Below are 13,146 nucleotides of genomic sequence, written 5' to 3' on the forward strand. Positions count from 1 at the left end.
GGCTGCACCAGATTCAGCTTTGCCTACTTTCTTTAAAGTCTCCGACGGGTGCTCGGAATCCGTTCGGAACCTGATAAAAATAAAATAGATATGCTACCCTACCAAAGTCGACATTCCGGACTCAAAGGCGCAGTCGAAATTTTCATCAGAGGTCATCTCGATAAAATGTGGGTCCCACTTCCATTGGCCATTTTAAGTCAAAAACCACAAAAGGGCTCGGAAAAATATCAAAAACCTCAAAACCCGAAAGAAGGGTCAAACTAGACCAAACTCGACATTCCGGAGCTAACCGCGCTGACGGAATTCTCATCCGAGCGCGTTTACTCAGAATGTTGACTAAAGTCAAACTTAGCCTTTAAACTTAAAGTTAAAACGCCTAATCCCACCAACTCACACTGAAAACTTTGGGAGTCATGTCGACAATGCTACTGGACTAAAATGACCCTTCCGGAACTGATGGAATCGTCAGAATTGGATTCTGATGTCATCTTCTTGAACTTTTGATCGAAAATGATCGTTCAAGGTTCATAAGCTTCAAAAATACTAAAGCTCACACAATAACAAAACGAATGACCAGGTGACCGATCTGTCAGTCCCAGCAAGTCATAAATGACTTAGAATCGCTGTAGGAACGCTCTAAACGATGTACAGAAGATAAAACACTAAAAATGACAATAAGGGTCATTACACAGGGAGAGGTCTGGAAATATAAATTTTTTTAGGGAATTTCTGTTTCCTTTTCCTCTTTTTATTTTGTTACTTGTTCTTGAATCTGTGCTTTGTATGTGTATATCAATTTTATATAAATGTTTTAAAAGATTAAGTATTTGAATTATAAAAAGAAAAATTAAATGTCATATGAACATATTAAAAAAAGAAAAGAAAAAATATATAAAAATCCTCTTGAATTTGATCGCATAACTGACTCTAACACTTAAACTATATGGGCGTTTAAAATCTCCCCTGAAATACAACCCTGAGAGTAGAATATCACTATCACCTGCAACATCACATTCATGTAAGCACCATGTATTAATTTTCAGTCTTTGTTTTTCTTGAACATTTTTCTTAAAACTCATTATTATAATAAATTAATTTTAAAAATGCAATTGAAAATCAAAATTGTCACATTTTCTTTCACCCCGTCTCTTCTATGCCCCCTCCTTTTCTCTTTCTTCTTTCTTTCTTGATTTTCACCATTTTCAACCTTCACTAGCTTCTTCTTTCTTTCAAATTTTCAGTCTTCAATAGTTGTTTTCTTTTTCAACATTCATCAACTTTTTAAAAAAAATAGCGTACATACTTTTTTTTTTCTTCAGGGTAATAGAGCCTTAGTTTAATTAAAGTGTCTTTGAAATTTCAATTATAGTGGGTTAATAAGAAGTTAAATTTTTTAACAATATACGTTAAAATGTACGTGCATTCAATTACTCAATGGAAGAAGAAAGGCAAGAGTATTAATGGTATACGTTGAGATCAATATGCATTAAATTAATAAATGGAAAATGAAAGGTTTTTACTGATATTTCTAGCATATAAATTTAACGAAGTGCTCCTTCGACTTGCTTGTTTTCTATCTAAGAGGTGCAAATATAAAGAATAAATGAAACCGTAAGAATGAATGTACCTTCTTCAAGCTTTTGTAAGCGTGCTGGGGAATTTCTCCATTATTCATCAGGTCTTCTATTGACCAACTCCTTACGAAGTAAGCTCTCACAGCATTTTTGGCCACAACTTTCATATCTGAGAATTTCATGTTTTTTGCTTCAGAGGGAAAACGGAATCGGAAATTTGATGAAGAAGAATAAAAGAACGTGAGTTGTGTTTATACACACAAGAGTTTGTTACCAAATACTGCCCCTCGCCTTTACTCTCTGTTTGGGAATATTTACGGCTCTACCTTTCAGTTATTGGCTGAGTTTTGGGGATATTGCAGGGGTAATTTCGTCCCAGAAGAAAAGGAGAAGAATTCTCTAGGCTCAGTCGTTGGCGGGAAAGGGGAGATACCCGCTAATACCATATGTTGGGTGTATCAAAAATTCATAAACTTATCCAAATTATTTAAGCACTGAGATAGAATATGCGCAACTTCAAAAATCATCAATACTAATTAAAACGAAATAATTATCTGATTAAAATCTTATATCAATTAATGAAAAAAAACTATCATTTAACCAATATATCTCCATCCCAAATCCCATAATAAGACTATGGAGCACATATTATCCTCACCTCCCCTCCCCCCCAAAAAAAAAGTTCATAATAGCACAGTAAGATCAGTGATCCGCTACATTAATACCATGAAACAAGTGATAGAACATACATTTATACAACAAACAATGATATGCATAAGAATATATTATGTCTTTTAAATAAATTGAATACCCAACTCATTTAACGTGAATTAAAAAAAAAACAAATTTATATTATTCGTTTAAAAGTGAATAGTTAAATAAATAAAAGACATTCATTTATAAAAGAAACAAATGTGGCTTTAATATTTTTTTAAGGTATATGATCCTCTAGGGATGGGGATGGGTTGGATAAAGGGAAAAAATCATTTTTTGAAAAACAATCTTTTTAGGGAAGGGGATTGGTGGTAGTGGTGGTGTGGTGTGTGTGTGTTTATTTTATTTTTTTTTTGGAAGGGGGAGGGGGGGGGAAGAGGGTGGTCGAAGTAGTAAAAAATAAAGTTATTTAAAAAAAATGCTAATTTAAATGTTGACACATTGGCGTTTGGGGTTGGGGTGAGGGGTGAAGAGTAGGTAAGAGATTTTGCTTTTGAAACTTTAAAGATAAACCCTATAATAATATGGGTAAATATAGATATTTATATTATTCATTGTATAATTCGTTTTTACCCATTTAAAATATGATTTGAGTCGATTATTTTGTTATTTTTTATTTAACTCATTTTTGATAAATTTATATTTGATTCGATTTGCTCATTTGTCACTCCTAGTTGCGATAGCGATTTCCTCTAATCTATTGGTTTCGATCGACTCATATTTTCAAGTTTCATGTGCTGCTCCCTTGGGTGCCGTTGAAATCGAGAGCTTGAGAAGATCTTTGCTTGAAGCGCTAGTTTTTGGTGAAATTTGTTGTGTTTTTCTCTAACTTTGTTAGCAATAATAATATATGTAAGTTCTAATTTGATTGTTTACTTTTCAACTCGAATATACCCATAATGAACTTCAATTCATTGTAAAGATAATCGACATGTATTTTACTTGTGTTTGACAAACAAATCATTCGAAAATGAAATAGGTAATAAGTCTTTTGTGTATTCGCTAAAAATACGTTTTCCTACTAAAACAATTGAAATGTTTTTAAAGGAGTATTTGGTTAAGCAAAAGTGCTTATCACCAAGGAATATAACATTCAAAGGCCAAAGCACTTTAGCTTCAGACTAACGAATTTCAAATTCAATCAGTAAAATGTAGCCACAAAGGAATATTTTTCATGATTTACAGTTCCCCATCTGCAATATACTCTCTATTTATTCTACAGTTCCAAGTGTATCAGCATTAGTTCTGAGATTCTGTCTGTGTTGCTCAATTCATGCACGCAGGCATAGTCTTGCAGTATGGACCAATATACCCGGTAAACGGAAGAAGATGGAGAGTGTGCGATTGACAAAGTCAATTTCTCCAAAGTGAGCATCATACAATATCTCTTGGCTATATACCACAATGTACCCCATGAACAATGCAAACACAATGCATACCTATCACACAAGCATTACTCATTATCAAGTCAGTCATATTATTCATTCATTAGACACAAGTATGCATACAACTTCTTACCTTTAACATTCGATGAGCTGTATGGCTGTCAATGTATTCTGAATTACTAGCATTAAAGGTAGAGTAAAATAGAAGACAAGAATAGAACAGGCAGCCCTTGTAGATTGCACTCCTTTCCCTCGTATACGTGGATCCAACCCAGATAAATCCAATGCCAAGTGTTGGAGGTGCCAAAAGGCGGAAAACAAGCCTGTAGAGCAAGTAAGGAATGCTTTCTTGAAGTAAGATATTTTTCAAAGTATCAAAATATTCTTCAAAGAAGGAACACAGAACAACAAGAAATAATCAACTACACATACAGAAGGAGCAAATTAACTGCTATTGAATTCATTAAGATGTAATACAATGTAGAAATTGAAAGAGCAAGCAAATGTCTTTGTCATATTAGAAATGACTTCAGGAAATCAGTGGATAATCGTGCACTCTTCATAATTTCGAGCACTCTTCAGGAAATGAGTGGAAATTGTTTCTCAGCTTCACTCATTTATGAGCACTCTTCAGAACTCCTTCACATATACTGCTGGCTAAGAATGCACATAATGGTGAGATAGAATTTTCTAACTGTAACGTCCCCTAAATCCATGAAAGATACAAGTAATTACAGGGTATTGAAATCTGATGTACAAGTCATCAGTTTACAAATCCAAAAACAATAGCTTACAACCTAACAACAGACCAACATCCCAACACCCAATGCTCGTATTGCTCAATATTTCTCATTCATATGCTAAGTATAATCATGACATTCATCTACTGCAAGAATGTTCAGACAAGTCCTTATGAAAGAATTTCCAGAGTAGTTTCTAATTATTAAAAATAAAGTAATCACTAGTATATATGCCAATCAGCATCAAGCCTTTCTCTGTACACAATTGAAGACTGCAAAAATCAGGTTTCTGATAATATGATATGACAAGAAAGCAGTAAAAGGCAACCATACAGAACATCAACAACAAAAAATCTGCACAATGTTTGCCATCTTTCTAGTCTTACTCTTGATCTATTTCAAAGAAATATTTGGTAAAAATGCCAATAGAAGCACCGATGGAAAAGGCAGCAATCATCAAGAGTAAGACCCTTGTCCTCTGCATAGACAGAAAGTTTGCGATATAAGAAGCGACGTCAATAATAAATCAACAACTTGGAACAAAATTTACAAGACAAAGATCACGTACCACACTCGAGGGTGATGTTAAGTAAAGACAGAGTAAACTTGCTACAGAAGAAAGGACTGTGAACCGCCCTCCCGCTTCCCAGATCCAGTGCAAGTAGGATCCAAAAGTAAAGCTCCACATGGCAAAGAAGAGAGTAAGATATACCTATATTTCAGCAAACTAATCAATAACAGGAAAAAAGGGGAATCTAATACTTGAAGCAGAACTGAAAATGCATCTTCTCCAGCTAACTAGGTTTTGCAAAGAAAGGAAAGACCAAACACAAGATGCTGAAACCAGAAATTGCATGAAACAATTAATCCCTCCGTCCAAAATTATATGAAACGAATTCATTTTGGGAAGCTTGAATGCAATTTCATCCAAACTAATCAAAAACAACTTTCAGTACCAAACTTTACTCAAAATGCTAGAGGAAGTTACAAGTTATTCTAATCGTTTTGTGTGATTATAACTAACAGCATAAGCAAGTACAAAAGAAGAGAAAAAAAATTACGGTAATACATGTAAAATATTCAGGAAAATCGAAATTCATCATGAATCCTGAAGAATTAAGTAAAGCAAGTACAGAAGATGAGAAAATTACGGTAATTCACGTAAAATATTCAGAAAAATCGAAATTCATCATGAACCCTGAAGAATTAAGTAAAGCAAGTATAAACAATGAGAAAGAATTACGGTAATACATGTAAAGTATTCAGAAAAATGGAAATTCATAACGAATCGATTCCAAGTAGATCTCCTGATACAGCTATCGGTAACGAGATTACAGGATAGATATCTCTCGATTACAATATTTTTCATAATCAACATTTTAATGAAAAACTAAGAATGAATGTACCCTCTTCAAGCTTGCATAAGCGTGCTGGGTCATTTCTCCAGTATTCATCACGTCTTCTCTTGTCCAATTCCTTACGAAGTAAGCTCTCACAGCATTCATGGCCTGGAGTTTCATATCTGAGAACTTCATTTTTTTTGCTTCAGAGGAAAAAACGAAAACGGAAATTTGATGAAGAAGAATGAAGAACGTGAGCTGTATTTATAGTTCGTTATACACTCAAGAGTTTGTTACCAAAGACTGTCCCTCCCCGTTATTCAGTTATTGGGGATATCACAGGGGTAATTTCGTCACAAAAAAAGGAGAAGAATCTTCTGAGTTCTGTGCTCAGTTGTTGGCGGGAAAGGGGAGAGGTGTGGGAATATAAAAATTTTTTAGGGAATTTTTTGTTTCCTTTTCCCATTTTTATAATTAATCTCACTGTTTACTCAAAAAAATTGTTTACTGTCTATTTATAAAACACAAAATTTATACGGTATTTTATGTCATTCTTACTATAAATATATGTATATGTATTTAATGAGTCTTTTTAACTTCTCATAATACATTGAGTCTTTTCTACTACAACATGATTTTATTATGAATTTGTTCTTTTACTTGGTTCAAGTATTCACAATTTTTCTTCTTTTACACCGTCTTAAGTTTTAGGTACTTACCATCCCTTACAGTTTCAGAGAATTGATCTAGGAAGATTCCCGAATTTTATCTAAATAAAATGGCCAAATACATAAGCAGATCCTTACACTTGTTGAGTTTTTTCCCTCAGGTACTTTAACTACGTCATTTCTCTATTGAATCATTGAACCCCCATAATTTATTCCGTTTAAACAAACATCGTTGTCTGATGTGGAACCAGATTTGTGAGGGGTATTGATAGAGGATACATATGTTGTTCCACAAATCATTAGTCCAATTGATACTGAAAATGTTTGAGAATAATTGTGTTTTACTTAAGTCATTTGAACAAATTAGAAAACAAATGAGACTAGCACGGTTTGTCTTCATTCCTTCAATCAAAATTATCACAATTGAAGACATTTACAATAGAAAAGCTGATCAAAATCAACCAACAGTATTTTAAAGAAACAAATTATAGATGATTTAATTGAAAAATGACGTAATTGAGGTACCTGAGGAAAAAAAACCCGACAAATTTAAGAATTTGTTTATGTATTTGACCAAATAAAATTTTGATATCTTATATGAAACCTACTACAACCAAACAAATCAAACAAGTAATAAAGTCTCCTAAACCATAGGAAACTATCCTTTTCCAAAAAGGCAACAAACTTTTTTTAAAATTCTTCGATCCAACCACTGGCAGTTAACCATAAACTGAATTAAAGGTGAAGAAAAAATCACTTTTATTTCTTACACAACAATATAATATGCACACAAAAATAGCTTCTCATGAACATTAATTAAAAAAAAGGGGACAAAAATAACAACTCAAATAAAATTAAAATTTTAAAATAAAAGCACTGCCTCTCGCCTAGCACATGAACACAAACAAAGCTCCCAATACAACTGAAACTCCGATCACAAATTTGTTCATGCTTCCAAATACTTCGGCTGCTCCATTAGGCGTAGTTGGGGTTGATTTCGCGGGTGTATTGTCAACGTTAGGGGTACTGGGTGTGGCGGGTGAATCAGAAGGAGTTGACGGAGTTGATGGAGTTGACGGAGTTGATGGAGTTGATGGAGTTGATGGAGTAGAGCTATCTAAGACATTGATGGACAATTTCATGCCAGATTGACAATGACCAGAAGTAGGACAAGCGAAGTACATTGGACCAGATTTGGAAAGTTTGATTGTGGTTTTTCCATCGCTGTATGACTCAATGGCGTTTGCAGTGTTGCAGTTTTCGTAGTCATCTTTGCTTATCACATCCACTCCGTGGCTTCCACCATAGTTGAACTCTGATCATTCATCATAAAAATTCAAAATTTTAGTATAATTGAGAAATTATACTTTGTTCATGAGTACTATAAACAACTTCTTATCAATCCTATATACTTATGATTTGTTTTTTTAGTCGTTCCACCTTTAATCAAAATGAAGAACCTTTTGATAGGGACAATTTTGTGAAGCTACTCAACACGAATCCATGTATTAATTGAGGCTCGAATATCTTGAATGATTATAGTAGTAGTACTAAGAAAAAAGTTAATATTGCATCGTCGTGCACCATTTAGTTGACACTTAATAAACACAGAGTACTCTGTTTTTATTTTCACTCATAAACTCTGTTTCTCAAATTCTTGGACTAATCTAAAGAAATACGATGTTGATGAGATGGTTGAGATAGCTAGATTCTTAACTCAAAATTTTTTTTTAAAGAAAATAAATTTGGGGGGGTGGGGTGGGGAAGGGAAACAGAGAGGGGATTACAATGTGGGAAATCGGACCTGATCAATAAGGTGGAATTCAGATAGACAACGAGCTGAGCTACTAAGAATTTCTCAATTCAAAAGTCTTGAATTCAAGCATTAGGAGTGAAATATATTTCGATAAGGAACAATTTATCTCTTAGGTAAAGCTACCTAACACAAATCCAAATTAATCGAGCGTGTGTATTAAATGCCAAAAGATGAAAGTTGAAAGACTAACCAAGGGTGTCACCAACGGTGAAGGTTTCAGCAGCAGCCCAAGTGGTGTAATCACCAAATTGGGTCCACCCGCCGCTGCCTCCGACGACGTGGTTGGCAGCAAAAGCCACCGGAGAAGCAACAAGAAGAAAGAGGAGAGTTGCTACTGCTGAAACTGCCATTACTTAAATTAGATTAAAGTTAACAAAAAAATTGTTGTTGAAGAGTAAAGAGAGAAGAAAGAAAGCAAGTTGCACACATTTTGCAAATGATGTGTGCCTTACTTATATAGATAGAGTGCTTATGAAAACTTTGAATGTCATGTAGTTTCAATGATAGAAGTAAGAAAAAATTTAAAAAATATATAAATTCCAGAGTTTTAATTGCTTGTGAAGATAATATTAAAACATGGGATTTGGTGCAGTTCTACTTTCCCATGTCTACCTAATACTAATGGTAAATCATATTTGAATGGTATAAAATGTCGTGGCATTACTCCTTGGAACTTAAGTTTTGCTATTACTTGGCTTTCTCGCTACAAAAAAATAAAAAAAAAAGGCTTTGTTTTAATCAACAATTTGACTCACAAAAACATAGTGTTAAAAAGCGCGGCTCAAACACATTTACTGGCCTAAATACATATTGTTTAAGTTCTGAGATAAAAAGTTGTTAATAACTTTATTATAAACGATTTATTCTAATAATTTTTATTCAATTGATAATGTAATCAATCTATTTAATCTTTCTTGATACATAGTTCAATTGTGTCAAACTTTTTCTAATAATTCTTTACTTGTATATAGAAAGTTTACTTCTTTTAGAATATTATTCAATATTATTGTTGTTAAGAGAATTGGGTCCCTCAAATATCAAGGCCTAAGACACCTTCCTTTACTTTTAATTCTTAGAGGTGGAGTCAAAATTTTACTTTATGAATTCTAAATTTTATAACAATTACTTTAAGTATTAATAATTAATTTTAAATTTAACATTTATATATATATTAATAAACTCAGACTTTTAGCTCCGCCCTTATTTATTTTAACTCTTTAGAGCCGGCACTGCAATACAGTATGAGAAAGTATATTTTTGTTCCAAAGATATGTTTTAAGTTGTTCTCAAAATTTCAACTAAAGGCAATCAAATAGCCAAGTATTATATGTAAAATAAATAAATTGAAGGTGTATTATATGTGAATATTTACACACGACTTTTCATGTTTTTTTGAGAATATACTTGATCGGCGCCACCCAATATGTAATAAATTTATCATATCATGCAAAGAGTAGGTTTTGGCAAAACAAATAAAATACTTTGATTTGAGAAAATGATTGTCACGTATTTGACTTTGGACCAATATTCAATATAATTAATTTTATTGTGTTGGTTGGGTTTGTTACTTGTTAGGCCATGCATTAGTTGTCCTCTAATCCAATCACAGATAATTGCAGTTTTAATTAGTCAAACGAACAGTTTTTTCTTGTTCTAATTATTATTACTATTACAAACACTTTTAAATTTAACGCAATTTATTATTTTTGTTATTGAACTATTAAACGTCTTAAAACACCCCTTTAATTAACTAAATTTAAATACACTCCTGATCTGCCAAATTATATATCAAGTGGTCTCAAACTCTTGTGTGAGTGTGAAGTTCTTAATAAACTTTATTTATGTTGCAAAATTAAAAATATATTTAAGTCCAGTTAATCAGATAAAGGGATGTTTTTATAACAGTCAATAGTTCATAAATGAACTAATAATGTGTTTTCAATAATTCTCTTTACTATTAATTTTTGTACTATTTTATTGGTTAGTGGCAATTAAACGAAACACACGACGAATAATACCTTATTGGGTCAGCTTCCAGAATATGGGTTAGTTATAAACTTTCGTGTATAAGTTGTGCTCAATATAAAATAGTAATCAATTACTAACCCTTCAACTAATGTTAGCTACCTTGTGCTAAATATATCTTGAAATATTAACTCTAGAAAAAAAATTAAAAATGTGTAGAAGTTGTTAAGTTCTTTAATATTTTTTTGACTTTATCAATCGTTGAAGAAAAACGACTGAATATAAATCTTATATTATAATTTCCTAGGGGAATACCATAATTATTAGAAATGAGTTGATAGGTGTAGTTTATTTTTTAAATTATAGATATCCCAGTAGAACATGGAAATGAGTTGGTTTCGATTTGTATCTTTTCTAATTGATAATTTGGAATTTTTTAATGATTGATCATGAAGAAAAAATTGTAACACCCAAAGTTCAATGGAATAAATGTAGACGAATACAAATATAAAGTGTGTAAATTTCTTAAGCATATAATTAGGCATAAAATGAAGTGAGAATTGTAAATCATTCTCCAACACTTCATGTCTACGGATGTGTGAGTAAATTTAATTTGGAGATCTAGCATTGGGCGAGGTAGTTCTTGCTTTAACACTATATAAAATTAATTTTTGTGCCTAATTCACACTCCAAATGAAACTCTTATATTACTTATAGATAATTTTAATATATCTTTTTTAAAAATAAAAAAATAAGAAGATTATATCTAAATTTATGATAAAAAATAAATTATTTGACTCTCAAATTTCTAAACTACGTCACATAGATTAAATGTGGGAGAGTACAACTTTGAGAAACAACGTGATGACATGTCTTTTGATCCGTGTCATAAAATATTAACAGGTATTTCATACTTTATAAAACAAATAAAATTATAAATGGTGTTTTTTTTTTTAATTTTATATCAAAATAAATGTTTTATACCATGAAGGAAAAATCTTTCCTTCCAAAATTACCATTACTTTAATACATTGAGTTTTATATCATTAAAGAATTACATCTTTTTTCGAGGCATTTAATGAAGGATAAAATAATAAAATACTTTTTTTTTTTAGAAGTGAGTAATTTTTTAATGGGTGCCTCCAAGCTAAAAATACAACTACTTATTTTAAAATAAAAGGAGTATTATTAATACTATACAAAATTCTATGACATTTTCTTCACCACGATACATAAATGAATCTTGCTCAAAGATTTCCTGAATAAATGTATATGTTTTATGGCAAGCACATAGAAACTATTTTATTGGATTGCAAATTTTCAAAATCATAAATTGGCAAAAATAATAAAAAAAATTTGGAAAAATAAATTGTATATTGCTTACAGCATGATTGACAGATAGAGTATTAGTAAGAAAAGATTTTGATATAAGTAATTAAATATTGGCCTTAAATATTTATTAGGTCTCCACCCATACAAAATATATGGACCATCAACATTATAATTGATGGAGGCTTTATTTATATTTACAAGAAACTCCACAAAAAACATATTGAGGTCAAGCCAAGAAACGAGAAAAGTTGCTCGAATGGTAAACACCCCTTACTTCCAACTCGAAAATTGCGAGTTCGAATCACCAAGGAAGCAAAAGGGGGGTGGGAGCTGCTAGGGAAGGGGAAAACTTATAAAATAGGTCAAGCCAAGAATTTTAGGAAATTATGTCAAATGATCTTAAAATAGATGGTCTTAAATTTTTACCCTCATATCATACTTTTGAAGGTGAAAGTAAAATTTTTTTGACCCTCTTATCCAATTTTCTATATTAATAGGAGAATGGCTGACCTCATAAAAAATAACAAGAAATTGATGTCCAAAAAGATACTTTATAGTTTATAGATAATCCAAAACTTTATTGAAGGATTTTATGAAATAAAACTAATTATGTATGATGAATTAAAGAAGAAGCTCCAAGGAAAAAGCTCTACGTTCATGAACCAAAATCCATGTGATGTCCCTTTGACCCTTCCCCAAACAAATTTTAAGATTGTTTTTTTTTTTTTTTTGGATTTTTTCCAATTAAAGTAGTCACTTGGAAGCTTGTAAATAACTACTACCACTTGAAAGTTTTGAGGTCACATTGTTTTGAATTTTTTGTTATGATTTATGACTTGGAAACTTGTAACCACTAGCACTTTTTTTTTCAATTTTTCATCGATCAATATCCACATTGAAATTCAACTATTTCATATCCACATTGAAATCCAACTATTTCAAATCCGTATGATATGGACCGTGTCATATAGGACCCTATTCGAAAGAAAGCTCTCCCTATCAATGATTTTTCATTACCCATTTGACACTGAATTCCATTTTTCACTTATAGGATACTAGTCTGTTTCTACAACTTCTATTTAGGTTGTTTTGTGCTTATTCACTTTTTTAGATTTCTCCTTAAGAATAGATTGTATTTATATTAGCACTATGAGACTCATGTAATTTGCACATTATTCTATGCCAAAATTTTCGAATTGAAACTCCTAACACACACAAATTATTCTCGAGCCCAATCTGTTAGGACCGAAAATAAGATGTAAATGCGGAAGCTAGAAAAGCAACCCTCGAAAGATCACGAGTAAGAAGACAACGAGAAATATACCAAAAGACACAAAGATTTAACGTGGTTCGGTCAATCGACCTACGTCCACAAAGGAAATGAGCAACCCACAATAAATATGAGAGTACAAAATACATAGGGAAACAACCTCAACCAATTCACTCGGAATAGATGAGAGGTTCACACAAGTGATAACATATCAAGCTTGTGAGCCATAAATTCTCCCCCTAACCAAAACTCTCAAAGCCCTTAAAGACTACATTGTGAATGCTGATTAAGTTAGAAGGAACATTCCTCTATTTATAGAGTCCTAAACCTTTTCCTACAAGA

At 32.0% G+C, this 13,146-nt stretch overlaps 2 protein-coding genes across 2 annotated transcripts; both read right to left on the reverse strand.

Moving 5' to 3' along the window:
- Window positions 1–3,286: 3,286 nt before the first annotated feature.
- On the reverse strand, window positions 3,287–6,004 carry LOC107031389 (bax inhibitor 1-like). Its single transcript, XM_015232740.2, has 5 exons — window positions 5,820–6,004; window positions 4,982–5,125; window positions 4,800–4,891; window positions 3,807–3,996; window positions 3,287–3,727 (listed from the first exon to the last, which is right to left on the reverse strand). The coding sequence occupies exons 1-5, from the start codon at window positions 5,946–5,948 to the stop codon at window positions 3,560–3,562; spliced, it is 723 nt and encodes a 240-aa protein (XP_015088226.1). The 5' UTR covers window positions 5,949–6,004; the 3' UTR covers window positions 3,287–3,559.
- Window positions 6,005–7,156: 1,152 nt separating this feature from the next.
- LOC107014988 (uclacyanin-3) lies at window positions 7,157–8,665 on the reverse strand. The gene is made up of 2 exons (XM_015215134.2): window positions 8,428–8,665; window positions 7,157–7,736 (listed from the first exon to the last, which is right to left on the reverse strand). Exons 1-2 carry the CDS (start codon window positions 8,585–8,587, stop codon window positions 7,309–7,311), a joined length of 588 nt encoding a protein of 195 aa, XP_015070620.1. The 5' UTR covers window positions 8,588–8,665; the 3' UTR covers window positions 7,157–7,308.
- Between the last annotated feature and the right edge of the window lie 4,481 nt (window positions 8,666–13,146).

The sequence above is a fragment of the Solanum pennellii genome, chromosome 1, assembly GCF_001406875.1.
Source record: "Solanum pennellii chromosome 1, SPENNV200".
In the NCBI taxonomy this organism is placed as follows: Eukaryota; Viridiplantae; Streptophyta; class Magnoliopsida; order Solanales; family Solanaceae; genus Solanum; species Solanum pennellii.